General features: G+C 36.7%; 1 protein-coding gene across 1 annotated transcript; it reads left to right on the top strand.

The window, feature by feature from the left end:
- The first annotated feature begins 740 nt into the window (after nucleotides 1-740).
- Nucleotides 741-3,285, top strand: LOC140161311 (neuromedin-B receptor-like). Its single transcript, XM_072184789.1, has one exon. It carries the CDS (start codon nucleotides 762-764, stop codon nucleotides 1,860-1,862), a length of 1,101 nt encoding a protein of 366 aa, XP_072040890.1. The 5' UTR covers nucleotides 741-761; the 3' UTR covers nucleotides 1,863-3,285.
- Nucleotides 3,286-21,408: the final 18,123 nt, after the last annotated feature.

The raw sequence follows: 21,408 nt of genomic DNA, 5'->3' as shown, positions 1-21,408 counted from the left end.
AGAGTTAATATTAAGAGATTAAGTGATTAAGGTTAGTGATAGGATTATTGTTGGTATTGACAAATACTATTTTAAAGTTGCTCCCACTCCCAAGCTAAAATCATACATTTCCTTAAATTCCACCCAGGCCATTTTCGATTTTGTAAAGGTACATGAGAGGTATGGTTATTACATTATGTAATATAGAAAAGATTAATGTTGAATACAAAAAGACACATCCTAAAAGGACAACTAGTTCGTATCATATGACTTGGGTTGCTTCTTTTTTGGCCTCTTAAAACATGTTCAAGATTGTATTATAAGTTGAGAGAGCAATCCACACCGTATAAAGCATGCAAGTGTTTCAATTAGTATTCTAAAGGGATAAACGTAATATCTTATGTATCCCATTTTCATGGTGTAAGGTAGCAAAATAATCTCATCGGATCAAATCAAGTCTTCAAGTAGTAACATGCTTTGCACATATATGAATTATAATACGAAGATGAGGTTTCAATAAATGCAAACACGTTTTGAAGCTTTTGCGTGGTTATCTTGGTTATCGAATTAGCAAGATGTGTATGAACAATGTATACACACCCACACCAACAATAAATCTTATCTTCAATATCGGACCGTTTTGTAACAAATAATGTTTGATGTCAAATGTGTAATTAGATGCAAATAACGTGTATACATTTTGTTTATTTGCTACAGGTTTGCCATAGAGGTTCGTGAGAGGGAGCGTTGAGCGTTGTTCAAGAAACCACAGTCTTTTCACCATGTCTACGATGGATAGTTTTGAGTCCAATATAACAGACAATGGTTCATCATACACTTTTGATTTCCCAGAGCCTACTCCTAAGCTTGAGCTAGCTTTCACAATGACACTTATTTCAATAGTGGGTATATTAGGAAACGCAAGCATCATATTTATCATCTTACGACATAGTAAGATGCGAACTACAACCAACCTTTTAGTAGCTAACCTAGCTGTCGGTGACTTGTCATTCTTCATCATGCATCCGCCGCTTCATTTGTACTTTTACTTCACTTTCAGTTGGCCGTTTGGTTCAATTTTATGTAAATCAAGCGTGTATGCTCAGAATGTTTCAGAAGGTATTTCAGTATTCACATTGACTGCGTTAAGTATTGAACGATACCAAGCTATCGTACGGCCAATGCAATTGCACACATCGAGAACTCCGTACCGGACCATCATCATCACCATTGTCATTTGGCTTTTAGCCCTTGTCGTTGCATCACCAACTTTGGAAATGGCGGAAGAGTTTTTCGTGTTTGGAGATTACGCACAGTGTAAACCTCTACCGCATCTAAATCAGAAAGCTAAAGTGTTTAAAGTTATCAATTTTATGATCAACTTCGCCATACCACTCATAATCATCACGTTGTTTTATTGTCTCACGGCACTGCAATTGATGCGCAGTGTGCGGGCTCCAAAAAGTGGAGTTCATGCTCAATGTGGAGAAGCGCAAAGAAGATCCCGAATGAAATTAGCCCTAGTTGTTCTTTCACTCGTAATTGCTTTCGTCATTTGTTGGTCTCCATATTATGTCTACGAATTATGGTTTGAGTTCGGATTTAGCGTCACTACATTTAACTCTCCTGCAATGATCAATTTTACATGGTGGCGTTTCCCAATTCTCTACTTAAGTTCTTGTATTAATCCGATTATTCTGTACACCATAAGCTCCTCGTACCGCAACTATTTCTATCGTCATTTCTGCTGCTGCTTGCGATTGCTAAAGAAACCACAAGAGCCTACGTCTATGACTCTTCCCAGTGGACACACTAGGCTATCAGAACATACTAAAAGTCCAACTGAGGCATCAACTACCTACGCAGCTACCACTAGAGTGTAGAATGCGTGATCTTTGGAATTGAAGAGACAAACATGTAACGCTGAATGAATGATATATAAAAATGTTTGCAGTAGAGTTAAGACAATGTTGCCAGAAAACAATCGCAATATTTGGGGATTGTTTGTTTAACGGCCGGTCCGTTCGAAGACACACATGCATCCTGATGGGATCAGTTTCAAAGATGGAACAAAATTGAAGATGAGGAACAAGGAAAATCAGGATACTCCCAACAAATCATTTGAACAATACTGTACTACAGCCTTTGAGTCAAGATAGAAATTCTTTATCTCTTCTCAACTGCCACATCTTGAATTCACGAGGCAAGAAACTTGTTCCAAGCTGGAATAATTGCTCTTTCGGCTGCTGTTTGTTTACCACAAAATTGCATAAAGACTAACAATAATAATCATCTTACTATACATGTATAGGTCTAAAGTAAATATTGCTTATGCTTGTACAGATATTTCATTTTTAATGTTATCGTTAAACTGCTGTATCAGAATCAACCAGACAATCGTCGCTGTGATATATTGGACAATTCTTGGCTGAGAGTGCTTTCTGTTCCAATACTCCAGTGCTTTAAATATCTATCAGGTCGGGTTAAAAAGGGTTGATCTTTTTTTTTTGAAAGATTTGACATATCGGTTTGACGCTTAACATTAGAAATGATTTTATAAGATAGCAAAACAATGCGTAGAATATTTTCCTTAAACTATTAACAAGACGGAGTGTACTACACATATTGTAATGTACTATACATACTTTAATGTTTAATAATGTAATTGACAAGACGCTTTGTATAACAATGCACGACCATTTTACTGTACATACATTTCGGGACTGTTTAACACTAGTGCAAATTCAACGAAATGTCACTTGCTGCAAAGGGGAGAAATGGGGCAGAACCATTTTATTATCATCAGCATCATCGTGTTTTTGTATCTGTCTATTGTCCTTCTCCTCCTTCTCCTCCTCTTCCTTCTCCTTCTTTCCCCTTTTCCTTCGTATTCATCTCTTCTTTTTTCTTCTCGTCCTCCTCCTTCTCCTCCTTCTATTTCTAAATATGTGCTTTGATAAAAGGTTCGATACTTAGGCACACTTTTTAACTTCAAATCTCCATGTAATTCGTTTAACGTAATTATATTTAACCGGGGTTTAACTGTTACATCGATCAATTATGTACCCCTCAAACAGATAAAATCAGATCTGACCGAGTGCTGACTGTGTAATTAATAACCAAATCCGATTGGATGAGTCTTTTATAAGCACGCCATTGATTGGATGAGTCTTTTATAAGCACACCATTGATTGGTTCACTCGTATATATTCTATTTGCTGTATATAGAAATAACTTTGTGCTGTATATAAAAAAGAACAATGACTCACCTTGGCAAAAGCAACCGTTTATCGCGTAAAATCAATTTCATTTTCATATCGGGGTTGGAAAAGTTGGAATCTCCGAGAGTGGATTTTGTTTTGATCCCCCTTTTTATGGTCTAAAATATCTGTTGATCCCCCCTTTCAGGTCCTAAAAAGGAAACCAGAAATACGCTATGTTATTAACTTATTAGCTAAAAATTACCATTTGGAGCTATTACTCATTGGAGTTATAGTATTACATGCGACATCCAAATTGTAAAGTGCGCAAATTTTGTTGATTTGAAGTTTGAGAGTACACAATTGAATGCTAAACATTCTTTCAATTTTTTTTAATGTGCATGCCTTGTCGTAATTTGTTTTTGATCCACCCTTTTTAGGACCTAAATTTTTTTATTCCTCTATATTTTCCAACCCCCCTACCAAAGTATTTATGAGCACTCCTTTATTTCAATTGACGTTCGTGATGATTTTAAATACGCATCATCACCAAAAACTGGAGTTATGCTTCGTGAAAGACTACTCTATTTACGTTGCTGAAAAAAAATATAAATACAACAAAATTTGACTGCTCCTTTGGACCGTTTAAATTTCTGTGACATATGACTATCTTTTGATCGATCGAGCCACGATGCGCGTAATTTTGAACGGGAAAAGGGCATCTTCCTTAGACGAAAAAGTAACTAGAGAAATTATTTCAGGTTTCAATTAGAAACCAAGCTACTTATATCACCGTATGGTGGACACACGCCTGATATTTACATTTCTACTCACTTTGCACTTTGCAATCCAGATCAACAAAACATATTTGGATATATTATTATTCTTTTTATTTTTTTAAATAAAGCCAACACTCACAATAAATAAGGAAAGGTATAGGGTCTTTACGTGAGATCACAAGGTTCATTATAATGGGTTTTTTTTTATTTTACCCCCATGTGCATGATTTTTCTTGGGAGGGGGTAAATAGAAAAATCTTCCGTTTTGACCTATTACTTGTCATAATGCAATACCTGCAATCGAAGTATAAATGTAACCAGTGGCTCCTTGACTCATTTCCATCATCTCATAATAAGATACATGTATTACCCTGCAGAAATAAACTGTATTATTTAAGCAAAATTAACAAAACTGGACAAATGTGGCCTTAAGGCTCCGAATCGCCTTGTAATACAAACAAAAAAAAACCGACAAACAATTTTGTTATTGAGATATCTGTCTGCTGGTGAACAGTTTTCAAATAAGGTTATACAAAGGAAAAAATATCAGTCGATTTTTAATTCGCCATGGGACAATTTCGAGTTAAGCTGCCAAATTCATAAAAAGTGCATTTTGGCTGAATTAGGCTACCCTGGGTAAATACAGTCATGGACAAAGGTTTGGAATATTTTTATTTCTTGTATCATATGCATTTTTCAATCATATTAGGAACAGGTTTATTGTTCTGGAGTAGTGCTCAATTGAATTTAATTGAAAGATACAATGTCCTTTGATGTTTACAACACACAGTTGTCAATTAAACAAAGAATTAACTGAGGAAGCGCATTACAATGGAAGGATCACACAATCGCAAACCTTTTTGGCTGCCTCTTTGTATCACAAAATGAGATTATTAAAGACACTAGCAAATTTTATTGTTTAAACAAAAACTTAACCTCTCACTGTGACATGTTCAGGTAAGGCCCTCGTTTTAGAAAACACAACTCAATATTTGGTGTGTCCACCTCTTTCCAGCTCAAGGTCATGTAAGCGACGTGACATTCCCTCAACCAGGTGTGCCAAGGTTCCTTGTGGAGTATCTCGCCAGCAAGCAATGAGGGCGTGTCTAAGTTCGTACAGGGTGATTGGTTGGTTGTTCATGTTACCTAACCTGCGGATACGTCTGCCCATAGGTTCTCTATAGGGTTCATATCCGGGCTCAAAGCCAACCAGTACAGGTGTTCTACATTCTCATTTTCAAGGAATTCCCTCACGCGTAGGGCTATGTGCGCCGTGGTGTTATCATCTTGGATCACGACATTGTTCCCGAAGTCTCTTCTTGCAAACGGAAGCATAACTGTATCAAGAACATGCAGGTGATTTCGACCTACTGTGAAATGATCCCTAGACTCTGATCCCACCACCATCTCCATGGACTCTAGGCAGGATACAATCCTTAAGCAGTACTTGACCAACCTGTCTTCGGACCTTGAATCGACCATCTTGTCTGTAGAGGAGGAACCGGGCCCCCGTTACTGAAAATCACATTACGCCAGTGGCCTACTGTCAAATTCCTATGTATCTATGACCAAAGCAAGCGCACATGCCGATGACTTTGCAAAAGTGCCGTCTTTCTTATTGGTCTTGCGCGAAAACCTGCACTAATCAGTCTATTGTTCACAAGTTCCCTGGTAACAGGCGCGTTTATGGACCTAAGCCATTCTGTTCGTAGCCGAGATGCAGGCTTCGTGCGGCCATTGCGGCAAAGTCTCAAGAGAGATCTGTCTTCCCTGGCGGTTGTCTTTCGAGGCCGACCTGACCTTGGTCTAGGTGTAGTAATTCCGGTCTCTCGACGTCTTTTCAAAATTTTGGACTGTATCTTATGTAATTTCTAAAGCGGCACCAATATCCTTCTGTCTGTTGCCGCGATTACGTAAGTCAATGACGCGGGCGTATAAATCTGCGCTCAACTCGCACCCAATGATCAGAAATATCGTATACAACTGACAGATGCAACAAAGTAAAGCTGGTTTCTTCACACGGTAATGCAAAAGCCAATGTAACCTTACGAATCATATCGCTAAAATAACTGCAAAAAGGATGCCCGATGGTTCATTGGTCAGGCATAAGAAGCCATTGTTCTACATTACGTAATGTGTGATATAAAATGGTACCTTGCCGGACAGCCGTGATCCATTTTGTATGGCTGACGGGTCATTGATGGTAAGAAATTTGCACTTAAAAACAGGGCTATGCAAAAGAATTAAAATATTCCAAACTTTTGTCCATGACTGTAGGAATAAAACATAAATATAAATAAATATTCACTTTAGTTGCTAAGGAAATGTTGTGCCATGCTACTATTAGGGATTATGTATGCCTGGTCAATTGACATATTGGTGACTAATTTCGCTTAAAAAACAATAATAGTGCTAATTGACTTAATTCCTCTTTACTCTGGCACTAGTTAGAGTAAACAACACTTGAGTATTAGATATTAAGTACATATATGATGAATTTAGTTTTCCCGAAGTTTTGTCAGAGATTATAATGATGATCTGTTAACCGTAATGTAAAGCTACACAAAAAGTAACGCAGCTGTTATAAATACGCCTATGGCTTCATAACTAATAATTATTTTTACAACATTTCAATATAGAAAGAAGGATGGTTTATTTACGCGCGTTTTGATACCCCCATTCGTCTAAACTCGCCATTCCACAGCAGTGTTTAAAAAAGACCTGAAATTAAAATTTGTTTTGATTTGAAGTAAGCGCGAAGATTATGTCGGGTTTAAGTGCCACAATGCTTGCGAAATAACCATTGATAGCTGTAAACTGCAACTTTTAAAGCACTCTTCTTTCTATTGTGAATGCGATTATAGTTCGAAGCTTAAGGTGAATATATAACGACTCCGTTACTTTTTGTGAAGTCTTTAGATTACTTATAACTTATTGTTACGGAGATATAAGACCAAAAGTGTGAAATGCCAAAGGTCAATCACACAAGGTTAAAAAGGTGGCAACTTGATTTAAAAACGTTATGTTTAACTGTTTGTCAGCTATCAACGCATTTAAAATGTTGCTTAGATGGAATCTGAATATTAGTAGGGTCATCTACCACAATGAGAGTGAAGGTTCGTCTCTTTGTGGATTTGTTAAATAATACATTTAGCCCCTAGGCCACTCGCGAAAATGTGGACTACGTCCAGGAGGGGATAAATTCATAATGCATATCAAAATGTCCGGCTTGTCAAAAGGATTACAAAATATATAGTTTCGACTAACTATGAATTATTGTTACGAAGATTTAAAAATTTGATCAAAAAATTTTGTGCACAGCGTCTATTTGGTTATGGCGATACAGGACAAAATAATATAGGTCAATGGCCATTTGTCTCTGATTTTTGTGCTGTTAAACTCGGCAAAGGAAACATTGTAAAAGAGTGCAATCTATAATCTAAATCGGAGGATTTTAAATGTTGACTCTGTGTTGACATTTGATACTCCGTAACCAAAAGTCATAGATAGTACAAACTATACATAATTCTTGTGACAAGACGGGTAGTTTGCTATGCATTTTACAGTAATTCAAGCATTTTTCAAATTTGACCCCTGCATCATGGAATTACCCCTTCTCTCTTAAAGGGAAAGATTGGGGTGAGGGAAAAGTCCAAATTAAGATTGAGAAATCAGTCTTAAAGATTGAAAATTCAAACTAAATTCCATTGCATTTTCAATCTAATTTTAGACTTTTACCTCAACACAATCTTTAAGATTGATTTTTCAATCTTCGGTTTTAAGAGAGTTCCTCCTGGATCATCACTGATTTATAATGTATATAAATACCAAACGATGCCAAATCATTCTAAATCCAATGAAGTGTGTGGCCTATTTACGCATATCTTTCACGATGTGGGCTGTTGCCACATTGACTGAAGCAAGAGATCGATTAAGTCAAAATTGAGTGTTTCCTCGTATTCTCGTATCATACGAAAATAGCCAATTCTATCATCGTTGTTGCTGTATCATATGAAGCCTTTACTTACTTGACACTTTCATATTTTATGTATAATCATCATCAATTAACCCTAGCAAAACTGGGTTTTATTATCTGTCCAGTCACCATTTTGTTGTGTAAATGTATGCAATGGAATTTTCCGTAGAGCCAAACACCTATTGGCATTAATGAACGAATGAATGTTTAAGGTGTACGGGAATGTGCCACGGTTTTTGGGTACCTTTTAAACGAGTTTTTGGTATATCGATAGGTGGGTTTTCACTGAAGAGCAGTGTGTCCAATTTGGCGCATTTGGTAAAAAGTACCCATAAAAGCACCAAATTTGAACAAATTTGGATGCTATTTGGGTGTTTTTTGTGAAAAAATAGTATACTGATGGGTTGCCACAACAGCAAAAAAGCGGTATAGATAGTCACGACCAAAGGTCTGTGTGGCACATCCCCGTACATAATATTTTGAAGAACCGCCCGGGCAAATATCCTGAATAAAGTCAGGTAAAGAAACTAGAAAAACAGTAAGTTGCTTGTGTAAAAGATATCTTCATATTATATGAGAAACAGTGGGTTAAACATCCATGAAAGTAGATTGCCCCAAATTTTTTGGGCCCACAAAATTTCCCTGCGCATCTTACTTTTTAACTTGAAAACACCATGTTTTGGGTTAACTTTAGGTAACATTGCACATTTTGCAATTGGCCTTTTATTATAGCAAAATGAGCGAACTGCATACAGCCACTACACTGTTCAATAGCCTTATTGTGATGTGGCGGGAGTTTTAAAAGCACGGGCCCTGAACAAAATATGATGCGCGAGCATACTGCCAGGCAAGGAATAATGGGAATTGTAATCATGCGCGCATACTGCAAAGCAACGACCTCACAAGTCAACTCATCTATTCGTAAACCCAAACCATGGCCACTTGGGAGCGATTTCCGAATAGGGTACAACTCTAGTCTTATTACAAGACTGCCCTACCCAAACCCTAACCCCTAACCCTAAACTCACGGTGAATTTGCGGCCTCCAAATTGTGGCCTGGTCCGGGGCTCCAAAAAAATGACGCAACTAACAAGACTACATTCATGGCGCATGCTATAAAGCAGGTACAACAGTATTGAGTAATCGGCTATATCAACAAAATGTTATAATTCAAGCCGTATGAAAATGTGAACTATGATAACCATGAAATTAGTTGAATAAAATGAAGTTATAGACTATACTATAAAATGTCTGTCTTTGAATGCCAAGCAACAGACCATGACCATGATTTCTTTCCTTTTTAAAAAAAAAAAACCACTACCACGGCATGACCAGCAACGACACCCCAATGACAGACTGATGTTAAAACCGACCAGGGATATGAACCGACCAAGCGTGGACTGCATAATAGTATTTCATCCTCTGATATGACACCTTGACTGCGACTTTAGGTATACACATTAATAAGACCATATTTATGTGTCAGACTGTGAAATATGACACATTCGTCACATAAAATAGACCACAGATGGTATTACACAAGACAGCGGACCTCATTTATTGGAAGCAAGAAAACCCATCATCGAGCTAGAATGGTTTAATTACGTCTTTACATGAAAATTAATGGTATGCCAATAAGGATTATTTCGTATCATTGACATTCTATTTAAAGTTTTCCACTAAAGTTTGGTTATTAAAGGCGGTATTGGGCGTGTGTATGAAACAGATAATAACACATGTTGATAGGATCCCATTTTCTCTTTATTTATTTTTCGCGTTTTAGTGTTGACTTCCCGAACTGTTCATCCGGTATGGCGACAATTTAAAATACCAGGTGAAATGACGGATCACGTGTTCATAAACGATCTGAAATCAAAGTGAAGCTTCCTATAATTTAAAACAATACCGGAGGTGACCAAGGTGGTTAATACCAACATGATTGTCACTATCACTACTAGAATTCCTTTGTTACCGTAGGCAACGTAAACAGTGAGGTGACACGAGTTCAGTGCAAGAATCGACACGCTGGAACAGATCTAGCCTCTCTTCTTGAAACGTTTTAAAGCAGTAGAACGTGGATGTGGCAGTTCTACGCAACTTTCTGTTTAATTCTTAAACATGAGACAAAGAACGACCAACAATGACGATATTTGTACGATCTGTTATTTTATAAATATAGGGTGACCGACACTCGACATTTGACCGAAGTGCCAACTTTTCTGGGTGTCCTCATGCTTTATTGGGTGTAAAACCGTGTAACGTGTAACTTTATTTTAGTCTCAAACAAAAGCTAGAGCATTTTGACCCGGGCATTTTGATTTCTAGTAGTATACCACCAGCAAGACCCGGGTTTTAACGCGCATAAATGCCACAAACCTGCTGAAAACAAGACCAGATGTTTGCGTGACGCCATAGCGCGCCAGGACCAGTACTTACGCATGGCTATTAGCCACCCTCCCCCTATAAGCGACATGCAAACATGTCAGAGTACAAACTCTTATTCTAACCTCTTGGAAAACAATCGATTGTAAAATATGTTCAGTCAGATTATTAAAATATGTTCAGTTGTAGCTGAGACTCCAAAAACAAAATTAATGATACACCTTGTACAAATGTGAATATATCACTGTTGAATTTTAAGGGTACGTGTGTTTTTCAGATGGATACTTACTATTACAGCTGGTGTTTAATGAATTTCTTTTGTATATTATGATAGATATTAATTTTGATAAAATAAACTGTTATTAAGAATCTAATGTAAATACGTAAACAAAAAATCTATTCCTCTTGCTTGCACTTGACTGTGTCTATGCTGAATAAAGTTCAATTGTGTAAATACACCATTGTCTTGTATGTTGCTGACCTCAAATTCCACATGGTATCAAAATGACCGTCACTGTCATGATGAAATAGGTATAGTCATAATTATAGGTAAGTTGTGTACAGGGTCCAAAGGTCCAAAACCAACTTTACCCTTCAAAAGGTCACTGAATTTCTCAAAGTTGAAACATTTAAATTGTTGTTACATATTCTGAAAGACCATCTTGTTAAGAGTACTAGTATTTGGTGAAAAAAAGACAGCTGAAACAGAAATTAAATTACAAATTACAAAATTAAGTTTGTCCACACGCAGGTCTATGGGATGTGTCATCAGTGCATCTGTCAAGAATCTAGAAAATAGTTAATATTTACTCCTAAGGTTATTCTGCCAACTAAACCACGCTTTCAAATGTAGATTGACTTGTTCGACGTCTCTGCTCCTGGACATTGCACTGCGAAATTAAAAACTTCTTTTGTATACTTTAGATCAAGGTAACTTCAAACCGGATATTCTGCGGTCACACGATTATGTAAAGAAAACCAAAACTGCTTCCTACAACTTTTTAAGGGCTGGGGTAGCGACGTTCTTTAGGGTAGCCCCTGTTGACAAGTAAACATGACCTACACCTACTATTTAGTGTGAGAAGTGCCATGGGTCAGTACATGACATGTGTACTCTTTTTTTACTAACTTTTGTATCTGGTAAGATTTTTGGGGCACATTAGTGAAAAATCGGTTTTTTGCACATTTTTCAAACAAGAGAAATGTCAGACACAATCGCTTTTGGACATTTGTTATACATACATATACACAAAATTTCAGTATGGTTTTAGCAGCTGTGAGTTTCCCAATTTACTGTTACACTTTGATTTGTCTTCCCATGTCACTGTTTTCTGACGGTTTTCTGACGGTTTTACACGTGTACTTGAATTAAGAATCATTTTTCACAATGGCATGCTCAAAATGTTGGTTTGACCGTCGGAAATTCTTGAAAACATTATGCTGACTACATGCACATTTATTTTAAATCACTCTCCAAGTGCACTTTGGTTGTTATCGAAGTTTGCAAGTGATAAAAACAACGAGTACAAGCTATAACATCATATTTCGAAAAACCCGAGGTTGTACTTATTGGATTTAAACATCGATTTCTGAGGCCAATTTACTTACCCTGCTGTTACTGCATGAGACGAGGAATCTTGCGATCATTTCATTTTATGATTTGACTTTGCCTTTTGCCTTATTTGGAGGTTAATCCTTGTCGGAAAACTGTCCACAATGTTTTGAACACCACGCCATTATCCATTTTTCATGCCAGGCCAGATTCGATGAGACTTGCTTCTCTATTGGTCAATTTGGTTAATTGAGAAATATTCCACCAATCATAATTCTTCTTCTATCTTCTTCTATATCGATATACCGTCCCCCAATTTGGTTATAAAATTAGTCTCGTGTATACGCTAGTTTATAGCCGTCCTGTGATTGACGACTATCTATAGCTTACGTCCATATGAGTGGACATGTACAATTGAAATACTGGAATGAGGTGGGCGACTAATTTATGAATTTTATGCTGATTGACCCGGAAGTGGGAAACAGCTGTTGGATTGTGTTTACAAAATTCACAGAGCAAATGGTGAGATGTCACGTTGCACAATGGAAAACCGTCCATATTATGAAGAAAGCTTTAAAAGCAGCCGGGAAAAGCAGTAAAGTCATGTGCGCATAGTCTTTTAAATTAGACTTTACTGTTAATGAAGCTAAATATTTAAATATTATGCTGTCAATCAAAAATTCACAAACTTTCAAGTATGGCAAGCCATTCGATCTAAAACGCGTTAGTGCAATTGAAAGAGATGAAATTGGCATTTTGGGGAGGAAATTTCTAATGTTATCTGGTTGACCCGATAGCTTACAATTTCTTTCATCAATATATGACCAAACAAATTTTTTGGACAAACTTATTGGGGTCTTGGAGTCTGCCCATTCCCCCTCCCTTAAGTTTCTAACAGACAAAAGTATCGCTAATGACATCAGTCAAGAGCTTAGGCATGATAATAGGAAACCACGTGATCAAAACCAAAACCAAAACTAATCCTGAAACGTGCCACAAAGCTTTTTGGTGTAAATAAAACAGTACACGCATTAAATAGTAAGTTTGTGATGTAAATTCAATAAGAATGTTTGAAATACTTAAGAATTAGAATAGGAAAGCTCATCCTTTGATTGATTTCAACCCATCTCCATTGCATCTATAAGACAGAGCTGGGCGTAAGATCAACCTCTTTAAATATATCAGCTCACGCTGGGGTAGTTCTGGGCGAAAAGGCTGCATAGTGAACAACACTGTGCTGAGTAAAGCTGAGTGTGAATAACCAATACTTTGACTAATTATTGTAAAGTTTCTCATAAAGTTTAATTACGTCTTTACATGAAAATTAATGGTATGCGAATACGTATTATTTCGTATCATTGACATTTCTATTTAGAGTTTTCCACTATTGTTTGGTTATTAAAGGCGGTATTGGGCGTTGTATGAAACAGATGTTGATAGGATCCCATTTTCACTTTATTTATCTTTCGAGTTTTAGTGTTGACTTCCCGAACGGTTCATCCGGTATGGCAGAAGAAGTTATCTTCAATCGATCCTCCTGCATGCGATTATGCATATGAATAGACACTCGGGTGTCTTTCTTTTGTAATTTCGGTGGAAATATTTCGATGGTCTATATTTTTTTCACAGGGAAATAATCATAGGATCACGCTGGGGTAGTTCTGTGCGAAAAGGCTGCATAGTGAGCAACACTGTGCTGAGTAAAGCTGAGTGTGAATAACCAATACTTTGACTAATTATTGTAAAGTTTCTCATAAAGTTTAATTACGTCTTTACATTAAAATTAATGGTATGCGAATACGTATTATTTCGTATCATTGACATTTCTATTTAAAGTTTTCCACTAAAGTTTGGTTATTAAAGGCGGTATTGGGCGTTGTATGAAACAGATGTTGATAGGATCCCATGTTCACTTTATTTATCTTTCGAGTTTTAGTGTTGACTTCCCGAACGGTTCATCCAGTATGGCAGAAGAAGTTATCTTCAATCGATCCTCCTGCATGCGATTATGCATATGAATAGACACTCGGGTGTCTTTCTTTTGTAATTTCGGTGGAAATATTTTGATGGTCTATATTTTTTTCACAGGGAAATAATCATAGGATCACGCTGGGGTAGTTCTGAGTAAAGCTGAGTGTGAATAACCAATACTTTGACTAATTATTGTAAAGTTTCTCATAGTCAGGTTGCGTAATGTCAGTGTGTAGGTATAAACGGATAATAAAACAGAAACCCTATTTTAAATAACATTGTGTAAAGGGACAGCAATTTTGCGTAGTACGACGTGGTTGTATGCCGGTAATCCTGTCAATATGGAGTAGAACACGAATAGTCGCACATATTTTCAAATTCCACTGCAAGAAAAAGTATCATTGACAGATTTCGTGCTTTAATAATTAGACGTTTACCATCCGAACGTACGATTTAGGTGTAAGAATATCATTGAGTCAACTGTCGGGTTAAGTAGGCTATTAGCCATAAATACATGAATAATGTTTATACCTTAAGTAAACACAGCACAGATTTGATTGTTTATGATGGAATCCATGTATACAGGTTTGTATAAGCGTGACATAAGCACAGCTGTTTCAACGGTGTCTGCAAACTATCTGTCACTGAGAAATCCATCTTCGGTAATCTTATTTCTTGAACTTGACCAATCCTATTCAATGTCAAATACATTAAAACGATTGCCAGTCATTTCACGTATTCTAATGGATACATCCGATGCATTGACTGCAACATGTATTACAAACAGGCAACTTATAATCAAATAGACATGATCTGCAAATAAAAGTATCAGTGATATATTTTTATCCGGGATATAAACGTGATACAATAGGTGACTTGTTAATAACACTTCAGTATCCGAGTTCTGCTATATTTCACAGTTGTTGGGATATTTAGGATCTGCAAACCTGTTCTAGGAGCCTTCGGATATAGACAGTCTTAAACACCGACCGGTAACGTCACACAGAATCAAAAACGGTTTGAAGCCTTTGGCATGTTTGGCAGTGACAACTTATAAAACTTGTAAATAATATATTATGCATGCTATGTACGTACTGTGGAATCAATTTTGTTGATTTTTGATAGAAAGTGACCTATACACGCGTGATATCCAGATATCAGTTCAGGAGCACTCGTAATTCACGAAAGTCTCTGATATCAAATACTCTTGAAGTGCCGAGTCACGTGGCACGGTGGCAGTATCATAGTTCAGGGACATTTCATAAATCACATAGTCCCTAGTCTCAAAATCCAGTCTGTACAGGTTAAAATTCATTAAAAAACATGTCTTGTTATATTGTGACGATTTGACTCCGCAAACAAAACAAGTATAATCGTAAGAATATTGTGGTTTCATCTAAAAACTGCTAGGCCGTTTCATTTTAATATGTTTTACTGATAAAACGATAAAAGATGATAATGAAGTTTTTGTTTCGAGAATTTTTTTTTGAAGAAACAGGTCCAACGTGTTTCTTTGTGTTTTTATTTATTTATTTATTATTTATTATTAAGGGTAGGTGGGAGCGGTGCCTGAGCTAGCGGTATTTGTGCTCAAATTGAGCCACAATAAAGCCCACACTCACGGAGACAAATATTGGTACAATACGTGAGATTACAAGGCTCCTTTTAATGTGTTTTATTTTCCCCATCTGCATGATTTTTCCTAGGAGGGGAAACAGCTAAAACTTTCGTTTTGTTATATTATTTGTCGTACATATGGAAATTTATATGTGACCGGTGGCTTCTTTCACACATTTCCTATAAGATCAATGTATTACCCAGCATAAATAAACTGTATTCTTTAAACAAATTTACCAAAAACTGAAAAATTATTGCTGGAAGGCTCCTATTCCTTTAAAGGCATTTATTTGTTGTTGTTTTGTTTTTTTGGTGTTGTTTATTGTTTGGTGTTTAAATATTTTTTTGTTTACTGCAGTACGTTTGCTCATGTTATACACTCATCACCTCGATAGATCCAACCGGCAGTGAACGTTACTGGTAAATATGAAAAATGTGAATTTGGATTTGGTGGTTATCGTGTGCCGTGGTTCGCCTATTCATTACGAGTGAGTATGCAGGACAATAGACTGTGACGTCATCCGCACTGTGCATCCACATACTCGTTTTAAATAAACGTCATAACTGTCATCCTAAGATGATAGGGCTCTGCCTCTGTATGGTTAAAAATGTATGATTCCCAGTTTTGTGGATACGCAGGTCAGTGCTAGAATTGACACTAATATAAAGAAACACAAGCGAATCATTTAAGGTAATCATTATACGACCAAAAGGTAACCGCTGTCAAGATATCCGGTGTGACAACGGATTGCTTCACGCAATGTCCACATTAATTTTTAAATTGCCACGCCAAGTTGGTTTTAGGTTTTTATGATTAAAAGGGACGAGCGTTTGAATCAATCAACCTTCTTTCGGTGTGATATTGCTTGCATTGGCATAGCAAATGGCCCGCACGAATGTTGCTTGAAAAATATCAATATATAAGATACAACAAGTTTTATTTCACATAATGTTGGTTCCAACCAACGTCCGACCTCAATGTTCGCTCATAGGACCTCTTAACCCTCGTTTTGATATCATAATAAAAAAGTTACCATAATATTCTATGGTGTTAAACACACTAAACATAATTATTGCAACATCTCAAAATAGAGATTTTCTTTTAAAAGTGAGTTACCACTCAATTGTATCCTCTCGACGGGCCTATCGAATCTACATTAGGTAATAGAGTCAAGATTATGAAACAGTTAATACAACCCTAGTTACAGGGCAAAAAGGTATTCAATTTGGTGGTAACATACTCAAGTTACAGGAGCTTAAACTGGCGGAAGTGAGGGTGCAGAAAATATCAGCAAGGCTTCAGCATTGGAGCGAAATTAGCCAAAAGGGTTTATCTGACCAGGGTAATGTCCAGAAAATGCTGATGGGAGTAATTTGCACAGAATAGATGGTCAAAAGAAACAGACGGGGGAAGAAGTATTCCGAATATATCGAGACTACTAGCAGGTCCATCCCAGGCACGTTTTCCTAACAGAACCACACTTTGCACATAATGTAGCTTGGATTGATGCCACCTCGAATTTTTTCGCCCCAAATGACCACGTGTACAAAATATTATTGAAATAACATGTTTTGACACTTTATGTGATTCAAATGCCACCATTTCGCCTAAAATGTATCCAGATATTAGCAAAATATACAAATTGATTCGTTTCAGTCAATGTCTTATCACTTGAACTTGAATATTCAAAATGGCTGTCATTTGCACTCTACAGGTTAACAAAATCTTTGAAAAATAATGTTTTGACATCTTTAAGTAAATGCCACAATTATCGCCTAAAATGTATAAGCAAAATATACAAACAGAGTAACTTCAGTCAATGTCTCATCACTTGGCTGTAAAGGGTAAAATCATTGAAAATATAATGCTTTGACATCATTATTTCAAGTAAATGCCACCATTTTTGCCTAAAATGTATAAGCAAAGTAACTGAGAAATCCATCTTCAACAATCTTATTTCTAAAACTTGATAATCCTTTTCAATGTCTCTAAAACGATTGCCAGGTGTTAAAATGGATACATTAAATGACCTTCACTGCAGCATGAATCGAAAATAGGCTCCCTATAGCTGATGTGCCATTAAAGGTATCGCTGACACACTTTACCCGGGAATACAAATGAGGAATTGTTAATAACTCTTCAGTATCCAAGTCCTGCTAGATTTCACTTCGGATATAGACATTGAATCTTACACAACGAATGACAAACGTCACACACAATCAAAACAGGTATTTGGCGGTAACAACTTAACAAGATTTATACGGGGAAAATAATATTTATATATATTACTAGATTACATTTGGCAAAAAGCACATCAGGCAATACCCAATGGTACTCAAAGATTACTAATTTAAAGGAAAGCCCTAAATACAAAGCGAACAGAAAATAAGATAAAAAGTCAAACGAAAAGGGAATGGATGCAACCAAAGGCAATTATTGGAGTGCTTTAACTGCGGCCTTGAAAGCGGACAAGGCGGGACAACATCTTCCGGTAGCTCATTCCGCAACTTGGGAACGAGGTGTCTGAGGGTGGATGTGGCCCCCTCAGAAGGGAGAAACTTTTGCAAAATGAATTCATTTGGTGGACCAATTTGGTACTATCATTGTGTACAATTTTAGTTTGAAAAACCTAAAATTGTCGAAATGAAGGCCGAATTAAATCTATTCGAGGAAATGTTTTTACTGTTATTGTATCCAATATTGCTTGAAACATATAGTGCATCTGTTGAGTGTCAAATCAGAAGCGAAAGGAGAGTGTCTGGAGGGGATGTTCCCCCTCAGTAGTGAGAAACTTTCGCAAACTGAAAGCCCAATTGAAGCCATTTGGTAGACCATTTGGGCACTATTTATTGTGTGCTATTTAGTTTGAAAAATCCGAAAATGGGTTCAAATATGCCTCAATTGAAGCCATTCGTGGACAAGTCTTCACTATTATTGTTACAGTATAAGTTACTACTTTAAACATAGTGTTGGGTGTCCCCCTTAAAGCAGAAGCGAAAAGGGGATTTATTTATCGATACACCGGGGGTTGGAAAAATTTGCAAAATAAAGGTCCAATTGAAGCCATTTGGTGCATCATTTTTACACTTTTTTCAGAATCTACAATAGATAATTGATTATTTATTTTCACCCAGACATGTGACACACAGCACATTATGGAATTGATTAAAGTGGAGGGACATGCCCCCTGGTCGAGAAAGTGGAGGGGCCACTGCCCCCGAGCTGCTATATTCAAGACCAGGGAAGTGTACAGGGTGTGACGGAGGTGTTGGGGAGCTAGATGGAAGTTCAGATGGAGCAGGTCAATCATCCGACGAGCAAGGACAAGATAATAGTTTCCCACATTCAAAGTGAAGACATTTTGACAAAGTGAGGTCAAAATCCGAGTCCTCGCTTTGTGTGCATTGGATAACACTGTACCTATAGGGGTATAGGGGTATAGGCTATTATCCCACTGCGCGTTTACAGACAAAGTGAGGTGACCTCACTTTGAATGTGTTGTTCCTAAAAATGACCTCAATTGATCTGGAAGCCATCCAGTTCAAGAAGCACTTAAAGCCATAATGTGTGATTTGCTGCTTCACATCGACGCCCTCAATTTTACTCGGATTTCTACTTTTTGCATAATTATAATGCCCAGTGGTATACTAAAATACCACGTAAAAGACTAAGCCTGAAGTGCTTTAATAACAGTAAAATTTAACTTTTTGTATTAAAACCGGGTCGACCCGGTTTTATTCAGAGTTCAACGATCGAGTACTTGCTACCATGTACCATGGATGTCAGCTTGTATGTACATACGTCGAGCGCGATGCTCCGTGCAGTTACATGTAATACGATCGGCGAGCGTAGTACACGCATTGTAGGCGTTGGAATGAATCGCAATTTTCTTCGTTATACCTCATTTGTTTGGCTCGAAATTAAAAGGGGATAATGTGATCAGTGAAAACAAACATTTAAATAGGAATCTATTCTTTATGCAAATCACACATTATTGCTTTAACCGAGACACGGATCTGGAATTAGATCCTGTGTGGGACAACCTGATCAAACCCAGCGGCACCAGGGGCAGGACTTTTCCGACTTCGGTGACGTCATCGAGTGTGATGTCACCTTACCAGGTTGGTCTCTAACTGTTTCCAAGAAATACATCAGAGCCAACAACATCGGCTGATGACGAGGAAGTTCCTCAAAAGCGCTCCCGGTAAGCGACAATAAACAAGTAGTGTTGAAGTTTAATTTAATTTACTTTCATGTTACCTGATTTTATGCACTTTGGCGGCAATTTAGAAATGTTAAGGTCAAGGAGCCCATTTGGATATTTTAAGTTGTTCAGTTCAATTTGTAATGTCAGAAATCATATATCTAGACAGCAAAATCATTGAAATTGGGCAATCTTAAGGGCGACGTTTGCTCAGTATATTTGTGGGCCCCTATATCAAATAATTTAAGACTTTTTTAATTCGTGATATAATACAAATTTTATGACAAATTATTAAAACATTGTGTTTTTGACATTTTACGATCCTCGAAGTAAACTTTATAAATTTAGTAATATGTATTTGACGTGTATGTAGCTGGGATGAACCGCCGTCCACCATTTGAAATATGTGATGCGATCAAGCAAAATCAGTCGGAACTCGGAAATATTAAATTTTCAGTTTCTTATAGGATAGTAAAAATCATTTACAAAGCTGGATTTTGCAGAAAACCCCATTGAAATTGAACAACAAGTTCCAAATATATGAGCAATTAAAGAGTTTCCAAAACAGGAGGAAACAAAAGGAAATAGTTTCTTTGTTTGGCTATATCTCAAAATCAATATTTCCGAGTTCCGACTGATTTTGCTTGATCGCATGTATAATCTACATGTAAGTTGAAATAAAGTTGTTGGTGTATAAAATGTCCATGTCCTCTGAAGCCAGATATATTATAATTTATGTATTATACTTATATGCCCGTGATAAGAAATCTTGATATTTGTGAAGACATCGCAAAGCCTGTTGTCTTTAATAATACAGACGTGAAAGCAATCTAATCTCGTGCATTACCCCATTCTCAGAAGGGTTGCGTAAAATATCAATACTGTATAATTCAATGCCAAGTAAAGGTCATTACCAACTTTAGAAATGTAAATACAGCCATGATTCCTAGGTGACATTAACTCTTGTTAGATAAAGTAAAGTTGCCAAATGCAGAACCTAAAATCGTCTTGTGTTCATCTCTACTATCTACAATTAATATTGCATCAAAAAAACCCTTCAAGGGTTCATCCATACTATGAACAATTAATATTGCATCAATAAACTTCAAGAGTTCATTCATACTATCTACATTAAATATTGAATTTTAAAAAACAGTAAAATTTTGCTTGATGGGCTTCGGAGGTTGGTAGTACTTTCTTTCACATATGGCTATAAGAGTGATATTAATATAACACCATAGAACATTATGTAAACTTTAGCAAAACGAGGGTTAATATGTCAAAATTTAATTTGAAATTAATTTATCGTATTTCATTTCATTTTTCATTCTTTTTGACAAAAAGTGAGACCAATTTTGTAAATGCTCAATCAGATTACAACATCATAGTGACGCCATAGCAGGTTGGTAGCACTTTCATATAAAGTTACGAATATTTTGTAAATAAGGCAACATAGAAACATTATGGTATTTTAGCAAGACGAGGGTTAAGAGGTCTGATATTTACCCATGGGCGAACATTGAGCTTTGAAGTTGAGGACCCGTTGTCTGATACATCCTATAATTATGTTGTATCTATATATTGATGTTGTTCAAGCAACATTACCCTCAGAAAGAGAAAACCAAAAAGGACATTGACACAAAGTTTGCTAATCATGATGGCAATCAAACAAGTCATCCTTTATCATGCATTTGGAATTTCTTTCCAAATCAACACCAATTACATCTGATCTCAGAACCGAACCTAG

This window comes from Amphiura filiformis, chromosome 9 (assembly GCF_039555335.1).
Source record: "Amphiura filiformis chromosome 9, Afil_fr2py, whole genome shotgun sequence".
Lineage (NCBI taxonomy): Eukaryota > Metazoa > Echinodermata > Ophiuroidea > Amphilepidida > Amphiuridae > Amphiura > Amphiura filiformis.
The sequence above is the reverse complement of the archived record's forward strand: the minus strand, read 5'-3'. Positions and strand labels throughout refer to the sequence as shown.